This window comes from Oncorhynchus gorbuscha, linkage group LG03, assembly GCF_021184085.1.
Source record: "Oncorhynchus gorbuscha isolate QuinsamMale2020 ecotype Even-year linkage group LG03, OgorEven_v1.0, whole genome shotgun sequence".
NCBI lineage: Eukaryota > Metazoa > Chordata > Actinopteri > Salmoniformes > Salmonidae > Oncorhynchus > Oncorhynchus gorbuscha.
In genome coordinates this window covers 64,763,742-64,782,146 of record NC_060175.1, presented here as the reverse complement: position 1 = coordinate 64,782,146, position 18,405 = coordinate 64,763,742, and the positions used below count along the sequence as shown (strand labels likewise).

Sequence of the window (18,405 nt, the reverse complement as noted above, 5' to 3'; positions counted from 1 at the left end):
CTCTCTCTCTCTCTCTCTCTCTCTGTCAGCCCCTCCCTCTCTCTCTCCCTATGTCTCTCTCTCTCCCTCTCCCTCTCCCTCTCCCTCTGTCTCTCTCTCTCTCTCTCCCTCTCTCTCTCCCTCTCTCTCTCTATGTCTCTCCCTCTCCCTCCCTCTGTCTCTGTCTCTCCCTCTCCCTCTCTCTCTCTCTCTCTCTCTCTCTCTCTCTCTCTCTCTCTCTCTCTCTCTCTCTCTCTCTCTCTCTCTCTCTGTCAGCCCCTCCCTCTCTCTCTCCTATGTCTCTCTCTCTCTCTCTCTCTCTCTCTCTCTCTCTCTCTCTCTCTCTCTCTCTCTCTCTCTCTCTCTCTCTCTCTCTCTCTCTCTCTCTCTCTCTCTGTCTCTGGGGCCATTGCAGTATGGCAGTCATTAGAAGCAGGGCAGAGGAGCAGTTAAAGCCAAGCGGGCACATTTATGACTTCCTCTGGGAGGAAGTGACTGGTCATCGAAATGCTTGCCCCACCTGTGTTACACAAATACACACACTATGCATGTATGTGTGTGTGTGCGTGTGTTTATCGATGTGTGTGCACGTGTGTGTGAGTCACTTGTCTCCTCTATGAACCCATCATGCTGAACGGTAGTGGTCCCGGGCTACGGTACTCTACTGTGAAGGAACACAAATACACTTATACCACAATGCACACACAAACACACAAGTGCACACACACAAACCCTTGATACACCCCCACACAGCCCACATGGACACACTGAGTGTGTAAAACAGCTGCCATGTATATCACTGCAAAAATTATGGGTGTCTTTGATCCATAATTGGATATACACACGTGAGCACGTACGCACACAAACGCGCATGCGCACACTAATCCACTGACACACGACACCACACGGTAGCATGACTTTAATTTACTTTAATGGACTGCGAACACATTACTGCTTCACTCATTAGACCCCTCATTCTTTTCTCTTTTTTTACCTGTTCTTCTCATTTAGAATGAAACAATTCTGCTACTCCAACACAGATGTACAGAATGTCTTTTAACAAGATGACGGATGCGGTTATGATGTGGGTGTAGAGATCATGACCTCCAGATTGAACCCACCACAACAGTTGCAACAGTTGCAATGAGGAGGTCCCTTCTTCAAACATTCAGTACTGCACACCTGGCACAGAGACGAAGGTTACCATCGATACCTTCTCAATAAAGAGTGAGCCCATTTCTGGAGTACTGCCCAATGTGACCATGCACCCCAGCTTCAATGCTCTCTCATAGACAGTGCCTAAAATAAAACGGTGTCAATCCTATATGAATGCCGTGACTCTCCCAGCTCCTCTTCCTCCTCTTTCTCTCATAAATAGAAGAGTAAAGGAGAGCCACTTCAAGCTTCTCCCTTATACTGGGAATCTCCTCTCACCCTCCCCCTTCTCCCCCTGGGCCAGTGGACCCCAGACACTTCCCTGAAGCCTATATCTCCGGAGCAACAGGAGAAAGAACTGACGGGTCACATTAGCTCAAGTGTCTGTTCAGAACCCTCACACCCCTCAGTCCTGCACCGCTCGCTTCCGCTAGCCTACGGGGGGCAGCTCACCCCCACCCCCATGGTTCATAAAGGGATTAAAATGCTTCGTAGGGTCAGCCCTAAGATCCTTATCACACACACTCTAACCTGGAGATCACTGACTGGAGCATTGCAATTACCTTAGCCCCCCCCCCCACACTCTCTTTCTCTCTGTCTCCCTCTCGTCCTCCTGCAGAGGATGTTGATGGAGACACTTCAAATTGTTCTCCACCAATGTTTTATAACACTGTAGAAATAACAATGTGTGTCACATTTTCATAACCTCCAGAGAGAGAGAGAGAGAGAGAGAGAGAGAGAGAGAGAGAGAGAGAGAGAGAGAGAGAGAGAGAGAGAGAGAGAGAGGGGGAGAGAGAGAGAGAGAGAGAGAGAGAGAGAGAGAGAGAGAGAGAGAGAGAGAGAGAGAGAGAGAGAGAGAGAGAGAGAGAGAGAGAGAAGAGAGAGGGAGAGAGAGGGAGAGTGAGAGAGAGAGAGAGGGAAGAGAGAGGGGAGATAGATAGATAGATAGATAGATAGATAGATAGATAGATAGATAGATAGATAGATAGATAGATAGATAGATAGATAGATAGATAGATAGATGGGAGAGAGAGAGAGAGAGAGAGAGAGAGAGAGAGAGAGAGAGAGAGAGAGAGAGAGAGAGAGAGAGAGAGAGAGAGAGAGAGAGAGAGAGAGAGAGAGAGAGAGAGAGAGAGAGGAAGGATGGAAGGATGGATGGATGGATGGATGGATGAGAAGAGAGGGAGAGGGGGATATCACTCAACATGATTATCCTATAAAGAGGAGGAAAGGTTTGATCTCCCGGGTAACGGGTGACTTCCCGCAGCAGACTGATTACCGCGTTAGGAAATATCCTGCCCACTGGTGACTACTGATGACATCATTGCTCTGTGACGTATTCATACTGCTGTAACGCCTGACGGCGCTGGCTGCCTGGGGAAGAGTCAACACAGTTCCACACTAGAACCTTGCCACTCTTAAGACCCATTAACCACAGGATGTTGTCTGTGAGCGTGCATGTTTGCACCTGTGCGTGTTTGCGGCTGGTTATGTGAGCGTGTGTGTGTTTGCGCCTGTGGGCAGCTTCTAGCCCTGAGAGAGTTCTGTGTCTGGGCCGTTGGTTGTGACCTCTATCTCCCTCTTATTGTAACACACAGAGAGGAGAGCTGAGGAGGAGTCACTCTTTGTCCATAAACATGAGAGCTGGGTTTCACCTCAAGCTCCACTGCCTGTTATGAAGGTGCACTTCCCCTCTGAACCTCTAGGGATTTACAGTACCACCACAGACCCACTGCATGCACAGGGCTCCCTGGAATGTCTCTCGCTGGCCAGACACAGAACTAACACTCCAACTACCTGTACTCAAATCATTCTCCGAGACAAATGATTAACATCAGCAGGAGATGTCTAGCTCAATGAAGCAACGTCTGCCATAAGGTGACAATACTTCAGAATTCCACATATTGGAGTTGTATGCCTAGACAAGCTGTAATGGAAGCTGTATGTCAGTGGTGCTGGTTCTGTGGTGTCTGTCTCAACACATGTTGAGGACGTTAGATAAAGGAGTATACAATAACCAGCTCTACTTCCTCTTGATGTCACCACTCTGAGAGACATAGCACCACAGCCATTTAAAGCTTTCCCCTCTCTTTTCTTCTTTTCTCGTCTTTTTTACGTTCTTTAATTCAACGGCCGCAGCAACCACACCCTCTTCAACCAGCCAAGCCACCTCTTATTATAAGCTTAAGGATATTCTACACACACACACACACACACACACACACACACACACACACACACACACACACACACACACACACACACACACACACACACACACACACACACACACACACACACACACACACACACACACACACACACACACACACACACACACACACACACACACACACACACACACACACACACACACACACACACGTACACACACACACACACACACACTTACATAAATGTACAAACACAGACACACATAGACACAGACACAAACACACACACACACGCGTACACACACACACACACTTACATAAATGTACAAACACAAACACACACACACAGACACACACAACACAAGAATTCCCAGTGTCTGTAAATGATTTGACTAATTGACCCCAAATCCAGAGCGGCATCCTCATTACACACAATGAGCACACTGGCACCCTCATTTAAATAGCTTGTTGTTTATTTAGTTTAATTATAACCATTCACTTTCCAAATAAAATAGTTGAGAACGGGAAGTAGTCCAACTGCCTTCCCAAATAAACACAAAACTGACACATCAAATTCGTATTTCACACTAAATCGACTTGATATTTCGACACTTTTGCTTACAGTTGTTGCTTTTACAAGATTCGATTTGGCTGTTTGTGCCAGTTGGAGAATCTGTTAGGCATTACAGCCTATCTTCCGCTAGAACAACCAACACACACACAGCATCTGGTCACAGGGCAGGATGGGTGGCTCCTGGCTTTCATACTGTGCTTAATGCATACACACACACACACACACACACACACACACACACACACACACTCCACTCTGCCTTTCGCATCTCTTCTCCTCACCCTCAGTGCTCCAGTACGGGCCATAAAGCCGAGTTCTGAGCCTTGTGTTTATTTGTTTTCCCAGCAGTGTGGTTGGTAACTGTGTCCCTGGCTTTGCTCTGTCCCACATCTGGCCTCTCTCTCTGGGGTAAACGCTGCTCCATGCTGCCCTCCGTGGAAGACAAGGGCACTGCGCTCCTTCTGACTTCCATTCACTAAAACTCCAGCTGCTTGCCTGCTGTGGAGGTATAAGAGACAGATCATGTGATGCATCCACCGCAAGGCACAGTTACCAAGATACAAGAGTAGCTGATGTGAAGGTTGTATATATGCCTATCATCACTATCCTACAATTTTCTCCAAGTCTGTCTCCAATTCAGAGATCACTCCACTTGCTCATTAACCCCTACCCCCCCCCCTAACCCCTCTCTCTACCTCTATAACCTCATTCTGCTGTGTTTATGAGCAACCTCAGGGGTAAATTATGTCAGCAGCATACTCCTACACTGAAAATGACCCATGTTCAGTCTCAGCGAGAGAGAGAGAGAGAGAGAGAGAAAGAGGGAGACATGATTTAGAAAGCCTTGTGTTGTTGGCCGCAACATTCCTGGCCCAGAGTGTGCGCCGTTCGTCATTTCAGCCGAGCAAGAACCCCCGCTGCTCCGTACATCTGGGCCTTTTGACAACTCGCCACAGTGTCGAGTCCCCACCCGCAGACTGTTTCGTCACCACTCACAGCAAGTGTCTGGGTAGGTCCAAGAGTGAGGAGACGATGCGCACGTCCAGACGTCCGTCTGTTTGTAGATCTACAGACGAACATAGGATTCCAGGTCTCTAGGAATAGAAAGGGTACGGACCTTGAGAAAATAGTCCATGTGTCGTGTGGTAGCCGAGCGAAAACTGTGAGGACGCATTATTTTTGCTTCCCTGTGGTATGTTTAGGTGCTTTTACTCGGCATGAAGCATTAAAACAGATGGGTGGAAAAGAGGACAGCAACAACGGTATGACTGTAATCACCTGAAGGCAACAGTAGCTACCTGAACCAGCTCTTATTTTCTTTTGACTCTCGGTTAATTATTTCCTGTCCACAGAGGACCTCAAATATGCACTCTGACACAAATGTGTGTGTGTGTGTGTGTGTGTGTGTGTGTGTGTGTGTGTGTGTGTGTGTGTGTGTGTGTGTGTGTGTGTGTGCGTGCGTGCGTGCGTGCGTGCGTGCGTGCGTGCGTGCGTGCGTGCGTGCGTGCGTGCGTGCGTGTGTGTGTCTGTGCTTATGTACGTGCATGCATGTGAGAAAGTGAGGAAGTGTTGACATGTTCTGTCTGGCGGTTGGGAAGGGTTGAACCCCTAGAGGTAAGGGGGCAGAGTTGGGGGTTGAAGACAGAACAGTAGAGAACACTGTTGGGAGTAAGCTATGACTGAAGTTTGGAGGAGGTCTGTGTATTCTGGTCGGTTTGTAGTTTCACGTTTTTTTATGTCACAAGTAGAGTGAAATGCCTTTCTTGCGAGCTCTGATCCCAACAATGACGTCGCGGATAACAATGTAATACTACAAATCACATGAGGGAGGACAAAAACTCATGAGAAGTAGAAATGAGAAGAAGACAACCGTAAGTAAGCAAACGACAGTGTATTCAGACCCTTTGACTTTTTCAGACCCTTTGATCCGTTTTTTTTTTGCCTTATTCTAAAATTAATCTAAATTTTAAATATCCCTCCTCAATCTACACACAATACCCCATAATGACAAAGCAAAATACATTTTTATACATTTTTGCAAAAAAAAACATTTAAAAAAAAACTGAAATATCAAATTTACAGCACTCAGACCCTTTACTCAGTACTTTGTTGATGCACCTTTGGCTGCGATTAGAGCCTTGAGTCTTTTTGGGTATCATGCTACAAGCTCGGCACACCTGTATTTTGGGGAGTTTCTCCCACTCTTCTCTGCAGATCCTCTCAAGCACTGTCAGGTTGGATGGGGAGCGTCACTGCACAGCTATTTTCATGTCTCTCTAGAGACGTTCGATCGGGTTCAAGTCCAGGCTCTGGCTGGACCACTCAAGGACATTCAGAGACTTGTCCTGAAGCCACTCCTGCGTTGTCTTGGTTGTGTGCTTAGGGTCGTGGTCCTGTTGGAAGGAGAACCTTCGCCCCAGTCTGAGGTCTTGAGCGCTCCGAAATAGATTTTTATCAAGGATCTCTCTGTACTTTGCTCAGTTCATCTTTCCCTTAACCCTGACTAGTCTCCCAGTTCCTGCCGCTGAAAAACACCCCCACAGCATGATGCTGCCACCACCATGATTCATCGTAGGGATGGTGCAAGTTTTCCTCCAGACGTGACACTTGGCATTCGGGACAAAGAGTTCAATCTTGGTTTCATCAGACCAGAGAATCATCATTTAAGAATGATGGAGGCCACTGTGTTCTTCGGGACCTTCAATGCTGCAGAAATACATTTACATACATTACATTAACATTTAAGTCATTTAGCAGACGCTCTTATCCAGAGCGACTTACAAATTGGTGCATTCACCTTATGACATCCAGTGGAACAGTCACTTTACAATAGTGCATCTAAATCTTAAAGGGGGGTGAGAGGGATTACTTATCCTATCCTAGGTATTCCTTAAAGAGGTGGGGTTTCAGGTGTCCCCGGAAGGTGGTGATTGACTCCGCTGTCCTGGCGTCGTGAGGGAGTTTGTTCCACCATTGGGGGGCCAGAGCAGCGAACAGTTTTGACTGGGCTGAGCGGGAACTGTACTTCCTCAGTGGTAGGGAGGCGAGCAGGCCAGAGGTGGATGAACGCAGTGCCCTTGTTTGGGTGTAGGGCCTGATCAGAGCCTGGAGGTACTGAGGTGCCGTTCCCCTCACAGCTCCGTAGGCAAGCACCATGGTCTTGTAGCGGATGCGAGCTTCAACTGGAAGCCAGTGGAGAGAACGGAGGAGCGGGGTGACGTGAGAGAACTTGGGAAGGTTAAACACCAGACGGGCTGCGGCGTTCTGGATGAGTTGAAGGGGTTTAATGGCACAGGCAGGGAGCCCAGCCAACAGCGAGTTGCAGTAATCCAGACGGGAGATGACAAGTGCCTGGATTAGGACCTGCGCCGCTTCCTGTGTGAAATGTTTTGGTACCCTTCCATAAATCTGTGCATCAACACAATACTGTCTCGGAGCTCTACGGACAATTCCTTCAACCTCATGGCTTGGTTTTTGAGCTGACATGCACCGTCAACTGTGGGACCTGACATACAAATCATGTCCAATCAATTGAATTTACCACAGGTGGAGTCCAATCAAGTTGTAGAAACATCTCAAGGATGATCATTAGAAACAGGATGCACCTGAGCTCAATTTCGAGTCTCATAGCAAACGGTCTTAAGGTATTTAACTTTTTTACTTGGAATACATTTGCAAAAATGTCTATAAACCTGTAACGGCGTTCTTCGTTTGTAGAATGAGAGTCGGACCGAAATGCAGCGTAGTTGTTACTCATGTTCTTTAATGAATGAAATGACGATACATGAAATAACTAAACAAATACGGCAGCGCAGTAGAGGAGAAAGGCTCTGGCTGCGCTAAACAGGCGGGAGACTCCAGCAGCGCAGGAGAGGAGAAAAGAGCTGGCTGCGCTGAACAGGCGAGGCGCACTGAAGGCCTGGTGCGTGGTGCTGGAACTGGTGCTACAGGATTGAGGACACGCACAAGAAGCCTGGTGCAGGGGGCTGCTACCGGAGGACTGGTGTGTGGAGGTGGCTCTGGATAGACCGGACCGTGCAGGCGCACTGGAGCTCTTGAGCACCGAGCCTGCCCAAGCTTACCTGGCTCGATGCCCACTCTAGCCCGGCAAATAGGAAGGGCTGGTATGTGCCGCACCGGGCTATGCACCCGCACTAGAAACACTGTGCGCTCCATAGCATAACACGGTGCCTGCCCGGTCTCTCTAGCCCAACGGTGAGCACAGGGAGTTTGCGCAGGTCTCCTACCTGGCATAGCCATACTCCCTTTTAGCCCCCCCAAATAATTTTTTGGGGCTGCTTTTCGGGCTTCCAACCGCGTCGCCGTGCTGCCTCCTCATACCAGCGCCTCTCCGCTTTATTCGACTCTATTTCTTCCTTGGGACGGCGATATTCTCCAGGCTGAGCCCAGGGTCCTTTCCCATCTAATTCCTCCTCCCATGTCCAATTCTCCAAGTGGTGCAGCCTCTCCCACTGCAACTGCTCTTCACGATTAACAGGGAGAGTTGGCTCAGGTCTGAACCCTGACTCAGCCACTCTCTCTCTGCGCCCTCCCCCAATAAATATTTGGGGGTTACTTTCGGTTTTCGCTCTGCGCCGACGTGTATTTCTTTTTGACTCCATTCGCCTATGGCCCTCTTCGCATTGCTCCAGTGAATCCCAGGCGGGCACCTGCACTCTCTCTGGGTCGGCCGCCCACCTGTCTATTTCTTCCCACGTCGTATACTCCATGCCTCTGCTATCCATAACGTCCTCCCTTCGCTGCTCGGTCCGAGTGTGGTGGGTGATTCTGTAACGGCGTTCTTCGTTTGTAGAATGAGAGTCGGACCGAAATGCAGCGTAGTTGTTACTCATGTTCTTTAATGAATGAAATGACGATACATGAAATAACTAAACAAATACAAAAACAACAAACGGAACGTGAAACCTAATTACAGCCTATCTGGTGAAACTACACAGAGACAGGAACAATCACCCACAAAATACACAGCGAAACCAGGCTACCTAAATACGGTTCCCAATCAGAGACAACGAGATTCACCTGACTCAGATTGAGAACCGCCTCAGGCAGCCAAGCCTATACAACACCCCTAATCAGCCGCGATCCCAAAATACTACAAACCCCAATACGAAAATACAATATAACAAAAACCCATGTCACACCCTGGCCTGACCAAATAATATAACGAAAACACAAAATACAATGACCAAGGCGTGACCTGTTTAGATGGAGTGAAGTCCAGGGGCCTGAATACTTTCCGGACGGACTTTATATACAGAGTCAGTCAGTTCCAGTACCGTATTTACAATGTGCAAGGATAATGGAGTGATATAGGTAGATATGTATAGGGATAAGGTGACTAGGCGTCAGGGTATACGATAAACAGAGTAGCAGATATATGAGGATTGTATGTGAGTGGGTGTGCGGGTCTGTAGAGCCAGTATAAATGTATGTGCATGTTATGTGTGTGTGAGCAAGTTATGGAGTGACTGTTGGCGTGTGTGTTGGAGTGTGTGTGCGCGCGAGTGTATAGGGCCCTGTGAGTGTGCATGGAGACAATGTAAAAAATAAAACACAAGGGTCAACGTGTAGCCATTTTGTTAGCTATTTAGTTTGCTATTTTGCAGTCGTATGGTTTGGTTATAAGAGCTGTTCAGGAGCCTGTTGGTGACAGACTTGATGCACCGGTACCGGTTACCATGCGGAAGCAGAGAACATTCTATGGCGTGGGTGGCTGGCATCTTTAATGATTTTCCTGGTCTTCCTTTCACAACGCCTGGTATATATATAGAGGTCCTGGAGGCAGGGTCTCGGCCTCACTGATGTACTGGGCTTTCCGCATCACCCTTTATGGTGCCGTGCCGATCGAGGACGGTGCTATTGCCATACTTCTGGTTCGAGTGTGTGCGTGCGTTTGCATGCTTGTGTGTGTTTTGGTATACAGGGGTGCAAGCAGTGGTTGAAAAGTAAAGATACCTCCATAGAAAATGACTCAAGTAAAAGTCAAAGTCACCCACTAAAATACTACTTGAGTTAAAGTATTGGGTTTTAAATATACCTAAGTATCAAAAGTAAAAGTATAAATCCTTTCAAATTCCTTATATTAAGCAAACCAGACGATACCATTTCCTTGTTTTTTTATTTATTTACGGATAACCAGGGGCACAGTCCAACAGTTAAACATAATTTACAAATGAGGCTTTTGTGTTTAGTGATTCTGCTAGATCAGAGGCAGTCAGGATGACCAGGGATGTTTGCTTTATAAGTGTGTGAATTGGACCCTTGTCCTGTCCTGCTAAGCATTCAAAATGTAACAGTACTTTTGAGTGTCAGGGAAAATGTATGGAGTAAAAAGTACATTATTTTCTTTAGGAATGTAGTGAAGTAAAAGTAAAAGTTGTCAAATATAAATAGTAAAGTACAGATACCCCCAAAAAAAGAATGAAGTATTACTTTAATGTATTTTTACTTAATTACTTTACACTACTGGGTGCATGGGGATGATGTGAGAGCGACAGAGCTGGGGGAATACAGGGGTGTGGGGACGGGGTCTGTTGGACATTGAGGAGATAGAGTTTCTGTGCACAGCTGCTTTGGCCTGTAGATGGAGAGAAACATCTGTATTAATCTCAGTCCCAGGGACAGCCCACTGAGCACAGGAATGAGAGAAGGAGCGGGGGCTGGGTGAGAGAGTGTGTGTGCCTGTGTGCCATTTCAATCCTATTCCACATCCATCCTATTCCAACATTATCACTTCAGCACCCCATAATTGTCCAACACTCCCACCCCATGGACCCCAAATCTGTATTTCTCTTCCTTTTTATTTTTCATTTTGTTACTTGAGAAAAATGATTTCCACCCACCTACCACCTGCTGTCTCTACTGCCACATTTTACCTACCATATTCACATACTACGTTCCATATTATTTAAAGCACAATGTAACGTACATCAACACCAGTGATGTGATGCTAAGGTATAAAATACATCAGATGTATCCCATGACTCCAACATGACTGTGGCGTGACAACGAACGTTTCCGAGCATGCACTTGTTGTGTGTTTGTGTATGTGTACAGCAGTGGAGTGACACAATGCCATCTCAATGCCAAACCCTCTAATAAATCCAAACAAATTGGCCAATTAGAGGCTGTTTTTTTTCCTCCAGGCCCGCCTATTACCTAGCCTCGCAAAGCCGCCTGATCTCGCGAGTTTCTATATACAGAAGCCTGTGAGAACAGGCCGCTTTGCGAGGCTACCTTTTACCTGACTCACCATAAAACCTAGACAATGGGCTGCCAACTCTGTGCCACCACCCAGGGGGTGGTGTGGGTGTGAGGGGGGGGTGGCAGGGGGCAGATGGTGCCCTGTGGTGTCACTATGGTAGCGAATTGGATAACTATGGTTTGCTCTCGTCAAGTCTCACACCCACACACAGGTCTAATATGAATCTATCCAACAAACAAGTTGTTTTTATCTCATTAATGTGTGTTCTATGCATGTAACCCTGGAGTTTTATTTCAAAAACTTCAGAATTGTATCTAAATGTTTACAAATGCTTCAGATTTCACGTGTTATTATGGGTTAAGAAAGGATGTCATTTGAATGCATCTACAGTGTAAACACTACTCAAATGTGTACCTATATACTTATACTGCAAGTAAAATTGGAATGCTTTGTGTACATACTGGCCCCAGGTCTATTGTTCCCAGGCTGACGTTAGGGCCCGCGGAGAACAAGGAAACCAGAGGACTCAAATGATTGTTGTTGCTTTTTTATTTCAACTCCATCTGGTTCTGATTAACAGCAACAGAACATTTGGACAATTTGAACAGACTGCAGCGGTACACCTTTTTTTATTTATTTTTTATTCTAAAGCTGGCATATTCTCACGTGGAAGTGTGTTCACGTTGGAGCCAAACTCAATGCTTTATTTTATTTTACAACAGCCCTGCAGAGCAGCTGACCTCCAGCAGGACTATTAGACACCCAGGGACCGATCAGTGTGGCTCTAGTTACTGAAATGATATAAAGCCAAGCACGGTTTCATTTGTCTTTATCCACACATTGATACACTAACAAACACACATGCACCCACGCTCGACCCAGGAAGGCAGCATGCACACACACACACACACACGCATGCATGCACGCATACGCATGCACGCACACACACACACACATACACATTTCCTCACCGCCCCAGGCTAGGGTAATCCATGCAGGATTGCATGACAACGGAGCAGAGCAGGAAGCCATGACTAACACACCTTATAACACATTACTGTAAGTCAATAAAACCCAGTTGTGGAAAACAGGCCATGCAGGTGATGGCACTGTTTAATGATGTGAGAGATGCACATGGTAGACATGCAAGTCATCCTGCTGCCCTGTGGTGCGTGAGACCAAGCGGGTTATCCGTGTGTGTGTGTGTGTGTCTAAGTGTTTGACTTCGCCAGGCCAACTCAGCCTAGCCAAGCCGCCAAGAGCTTTGGATGGTTTGTTTAAGGGGAAATGCCTTAATTCACTGTGGATGAGGGCTAATGCACTGGGGACCGCCGGGATCACATCAAATATATTACCCAAAATGTGTGTGGTTATGTATGTGCATGCGTGTGAGAAACTGAGAAAGTGTTGACATGAGTCGGTGTGGAGTGGTAAGGAAGGGTGGGCAAAACATAAATCACTCCAGCAAAAAGGACTACACATTGGGCGAGATAGAAAGAGAGAGAGAGAGAGAGAGAGAGAGAGAGAGAGAGAGAGAGAGAGAGAGAGAGAGAGAGAGAGAGAGAGAGAGAGAGAGAGAGAGAGAGAGAAAGAGAGAAAGAGAGAAAGAGAGAGAGAATGACAGAATCTTGCCCATGTTAATTGTTTCGTACCCCAAGCTAACGCTACAGAAAAAAGCCATCCAATTTCACACAGAAGTGTGTCAGCGTGTCAGCGTGTCATCGTGTTAGCGTGTCAGCGTGTCAGCGTGTCAGCGTGCCATTGAGCTTTGCATGTTCAGCAGCACACACCCTGGGCTAGGGCGACCCATGTTGCGTGTAGCTGTGTACATTCTGCATGTATGCCGTAAGCCATTTACACAGCTGGCCTTTTAACTGAAGTGACTCAGACAGAGGAGAGGAGAGGACGTCCCTGGCCCTGGGGTCTGTCCCAAAGCAACACACCCACCCTGGGCCTGCACTGGAAACCACCAGCCGCAGAGCAGTTCAGATACACACCGACAACAGATCCACTTTAAGCAAGACTGAGAACAGCTTAAATATACAGTATACTGACATGATCAGCTATCAACTGACCCCAGAGCAAATCAGATATACATTGAATATCACCATACCATATCATATAATGTATTTTATAGCCATTCAATAACTCCAAACACAAATCAGCTGCCCTGTGCACAACTCACGCACTCAGCAGCACTTATCAATGATTCAGTCTCAGTTCCAATCCATTATCACTTCATTTGCTTTATTTAAGCTCAAACAATCAGATTGTGCCCGTTCCAGCTCTTTTGACAGGCAACAACTAGAACTGAAAGAGAGCTCTCTGTAGCAATGCCTTTAAGCAGGGCAATGTCATGAGTCTAAACCTCGCACTATTCCCATCCTCTATGCTCATTTACAGACTCTCCTTTACGAGAATGTCTGTCAAGAATCAGGGTCATGCGGAACCACCAAACCTCTTCAATGCCTCCCCCTAATTTCACTCTTTCCTTTTGCTCTCATTCTCTCTCCCTCACTGGCCCTTTGATGGGACTACCATTGAAATGAGATACAATCCCTGTTGTCATAATCTTTCAAAGCTAAAATGCCACCTAGCTTACTTATAAAAAAAGCTTCCCAAGCCACTTCCGAGGCAGTTGGAAGTCAATCTAACAGAGGCGTCTCCAACATGATGCCATTTATGGAACCTGACTTATGAGGGGTTCAAATGGAAAAACCCACAACGAATGAGTGAAATAAAAAGCCGTCAGTGTCTATGATTATAACTCTATCTGTTCTCTTGTATTCTCTCTCTCTCATATAAAGGCGTATTAATCCGCATTATGATCTGGGGGCTTGGATCAAGCCTGGCTCAGGAAGAAGAGCCCTGACAAAGAAGCCCATTCACCAACAGGACCAACAGGGACATCATATCCAAATGATACGGTATACTTTGCAAAAGGTCATCACAGATCATTTGAATTTTGGTAAGAGGAACACAACGTGACATGAGGGGAACCTAAACCTACCCTGTGGGGCAGAGAAAGAGTCACTGTGCAGCTCAGTAACCATAACACCAGGCCTCAACCCCTCATAGTCACTGGGAGCTGAGTGGAAATGACTGGACAAGAAGGCAAACATGACTTTTATCGGGGCTTCATTCACAAGCCACAAGTCAGAGAACAAGCATAGAAACCTATAGCGAGAAAGGGTCTTGATTACATATATATATATATATATATATATATATATATATGCCATTTAGCAGACGCTTTTCCAGTTATGAAATGATTCATTCATTCGCCGCAAATCATGTCGCTCTTTCGCTGATGTGAAACACCTTGATTTGGATTTAATGTCAGCCTTATGGATTACAGACTGAGAACGAATCAAAGGCCCCATACAGTACATATCAGAGTCAGAAACAGTTTCTCCTCTAATCTCTGCCTCTCACAGGCTCTCTCCTTTGCCCTGCTGAGGTCTATTCCCTTCATAATGCACTAGATTTGGCCAGGGTTCTAGAGCCCTATTCAGGACCTGGTCAAAAGTAATGCACTATATAGGGATTGGGGACATGGTGCCGTTTCAGACATGCGAGGAAAAGAAAGAGGCCCTTGACTTTGCGAGGCTTTGCGGTCCCATCCAGCTGTGTCACAGCCTGCCCAAAATTGTGTCAATACAGCAGCTCCCTCTGTAATGGCATAGTGTGGCAGAGGAAACACTGTCCCCTCCCTCTCCGTTGCCAAAACACTCCGACAATCATCCCTCCGCCCCTCCAGGATTCTTCACGCTCTTTGAGGTTTTCTATAACTGCCGACGTTGTACACGATAGAAGTTCTCGAGCCAGATCCCCCTGCAGCAGTGTCCCGTTCCTCTTCAAACGAATCGCAAATACTCATCTTGACCCTTGGTCATTCATGTAGTTGCTGTGATTGCATCATTTGTTGGCCACCTTGAGTTATGATGGTGTGTTTGTCTTTCCATAAATCCCCTGGCGTTGCTTTGCTAATGTTACGGTGATGGGCAGGCAGTGAAGCTTCGCTGGCTGTTGCTGCTGACAGTAATGGTAATCAGAAGACGGAGCAGCGTCTCAGGGGGATTTCACTAAGACTCACTGATTAGATAAGGAACGCGGTTATGGAACCTGGGACACACTAAATCCACAGCCAACAGTGGGGAGAAAACATTTAGCAAATGCTTAGAGGGAAAATACATGGGCTATCAGACACATTGTCTGTAAGGTCTTTCATTCACAGCATGTGTTAGAAAAACAACTGTGCTTGCCCAACTCTGATGTTAGAATGCAGACTGCAGTATATGGACCCTTAGGAATGTTATTTTGATTTTATTTTGTCGGAAATGCAAAAACCCGAGGAGAACGAGATTCACTTTGAACCGATCCTGTGGTTGACACTTGCTCATGCTCGGGATAACAACGGTGGACAAAGTGTCTGCAAGTTACAGCATCTGCAGGGTTGAGCACCTGAACATTAACACAGCTGTTTGACTGAGACAGATGGAGACTAGACACTGGAATGTGGTGCTCATGGATTCCTCGACTGGATCATTATCTCAATTGCAACACACTGTAAAGATGGACTACCTATTCTACAACTTGTATCTACATTTGATGGCTTTTCTCGTGCAGTGTTTCTGCAGGACAAAGACCCGTGAAGTCCAATATGCAAGCGAAACAGAATGGTTGGTTCAATAAAAATAGAAAAGGCATTACATTTTTTACTTTTTAGACCAATAATCTGTCTTAAGAGCCAGTGTTAAGTAATTAGATATAACCTAAACATGGACCTGGGAACATAAACAATGTCACTTGGTCTGTAAATCAATACAACCAACAATTGAATGATTTGCACATACACTATATATACAAAAGTATGTGGACACCCCTTCAAATGAGTGGATTTGACTATTTCAGCCACACCCGTTGTTGACAGGTGTATAAAATTGAGCACAAAGCCATGCAATCTCTATAGACAAACATTGGCAGTAGAAGGCCTTACTGGAGAGCTCAGTAACATTCAACATGGCACCGTCATAGGATGCCACCATTCCAATAAATCAGTTCGTCAAATTTCTGCCCTGTTAGAGCTGCCCCGGTCAACTGTACGTGCTGTTATTGTGAAGTGGAAACGTCTAGGAGCAACAATGGCTCAGCCACAAATTGGTAGGGCAAACAAACTCACAGTGTAATGAAGCGCATAGTTTGTAAAAATGGTCTGTCCTCGGTATCACCACTCACTACCAAGTTCCAAACTGCCTCTGGAAGCAACGTCAGAACGATAACTGATAGTCGGCAGCTTCATGAAATGGGTTTCCATGGCCGAGCAGCCGCACACAAACCTAAGATCACCATGCGCAATGCCAAGAGTCTGGAGTGGTGTAAAGCTCACCGCCATTCAATTCTGGAGCAGTGAAAATGCGTTCTCTGGAGGAATGAATCACGCCTCACCATCTGGCAGTATGAAGGACGAATATGGGTTTGGCGGGTGTCAGAGGAACACTACCTGCCCCAATGCATAGTGCCAACTGTGAAGTTTGGTGGGGGAGGAATAATGTTCTGGGTCTGTTTTCATGGTTCAGGCTCGGCGCCTTAGTTACAGTGAAGGGAAATCTTAACTCTATAGCATATACTGACATTCTAGACGATTCTGTGCTTCCAAATTTGTGGCAACAGTTTGGGGAAGGCCCTTTCCTGTTTCAGCATGACAATGCCCCCATGCACAAAGTGAGGTCCATACAGAAATGGTTTGTTGAGATTGGTGTGGAAGAACTTGACTGGTCTGCACAGAGCCCTGATCTCAACCCCATCGAACACATTTGGAGCGCCGACTGTGACCCAGGACAAATTCTCCAACATCAGTGCCCGACCTCACGAATGCTCTTGTGGCTGAAAGGAAGTAAGTCCCCACAGCAATGTTCCAACATCTAGAGGAAAGCCTTCCTGTTATAAACAGCAAAGGGGGGACCAACTCCATATTAATGCCCATGATTTTTCTAATGAAATCTTCCATGGGATCTATTTTTGATCATGTCGTGTATCTCAAGTTTCACTCATGTTATTACATGTTGATGAATGTTTAATAAGATATAAGCAACTTGTTACTTATAATTTTCAAGGCATGGCTTATCTGTTTTCAAGATATCTTGAAAGGAGATAGCCACCAATAAGTGCAAAACTGAAGATGGTTAAGATGAAGACTGAAAATCTGATACTGCAGGGGAACAACATGAAAAGTACAGATGACAAGGGGTGACATACCTAAATTGACAAAGCTCATAACCATGTCTGCGTCGTTTAGGAAGTTGTTGTCCTGAAGAGTGGCTATCGGCGGCCCCTGGGTGGTGAAGATGGGTTTGTATGGGTAGGAGTACCCATCCTCTTTCCCCTCCGTGGACATGGCATTGTACAGGTCCAGCATGAACATCGGTGCCGCGTTGTGCTTCCCGTGGAGATGCGGTCGCGGCCGGTGCGGTAGCCCGAGGATCGAGAGGATTTCCCGCTGCATCTCCCGACGCTCCTGGCTCTTCAGCCGCCGGTGGATGAAACTGGAGTGGACCTCGTTGTCCAGGGTAAAGTTCGAAAAGACAGTGTCCGCAAAAACGCAGTAGCCCCAAAGTAGGAACAAAGCAGGGACACGTCTATCCAAAAATAAAACCATAATGATGCCGTGCGTAATTGCGCTGAGTGCTCTCACCCAAGACTTAGAACAAGGACATTGAACTTCGCAACAGGTTTGTTCAATACCCGTATCATTGACGGCCCCTCATGTTGAGGGAAGAGTTCCCGATTGCAACATCAATTTCACTGCAACGTCCACTTTTATTGGCTTGCCTTAAATCCACGGATCTGCACAATTTTAAATTTCGATCCTGTACCCTTTACATCCAGCTACTCCGACCCCTTTCACTATCACTGTCTCCCTGGTTCACGCGTAAAGTGCGAGGTTGACAAGACGTGTTGCAGCAAGTGCGATGAGCCGAGCTCAGCGAGCAAACTTTGAGGAGGTGGTTTATGCGCTGGGAGGAGCAGAGAGAGGGAGCGCTTTAATTGCTTTAGCCCAGACAATGTTCCTTCACTCTCTCTCTCTCTCTCTCTCTCTCTCTCTCTCTCTCTCTCTCTCTCTCTCTCTCTCTCTCTCCTCCCCCCTCTCTCTCTGTGTGTGTGTGTGTGTGTGTGTGTGTGTGTGTGTGTGTGTGTGTGTGTGTGTGTGTGTGTGTGTGTGTGTGTGTGTGTGTGTGTGTGTGTGTGTGTGTGTGTGTGTGTGTGTGTGTGTGTGTGTGTGTGTGTGTGTGTGTGTG

General features: G+C 46.6%; 1 protein-coding gene across 1 annotated transcript in view; it reads right to left on the bottom strand.

The window, feature by feature from the left end:
- The window catches only part of LOC124031705 (bone morphogenetic protein 7-like), a 61,954-nt gene extending 43,844 nt beyond the window's left edge, over positions 1-18,110 (bottom strand). Inside the window, exon 1 of the mRNA XM_046343289.1 lies at positions 17,366-18,110. Within this exon, the coding sequence (XP_046199245.1) occupies positions 17,366-17,765 (400 nt within the window). The 5' untranslated portion in view covers positions 17,766-18,110. The remainder of the gene's footprint in view (positions 1-17,365) is intronic.
- Between the last annotated feature and the right edge of the window lie 295 nt (positions 18,111-18,405).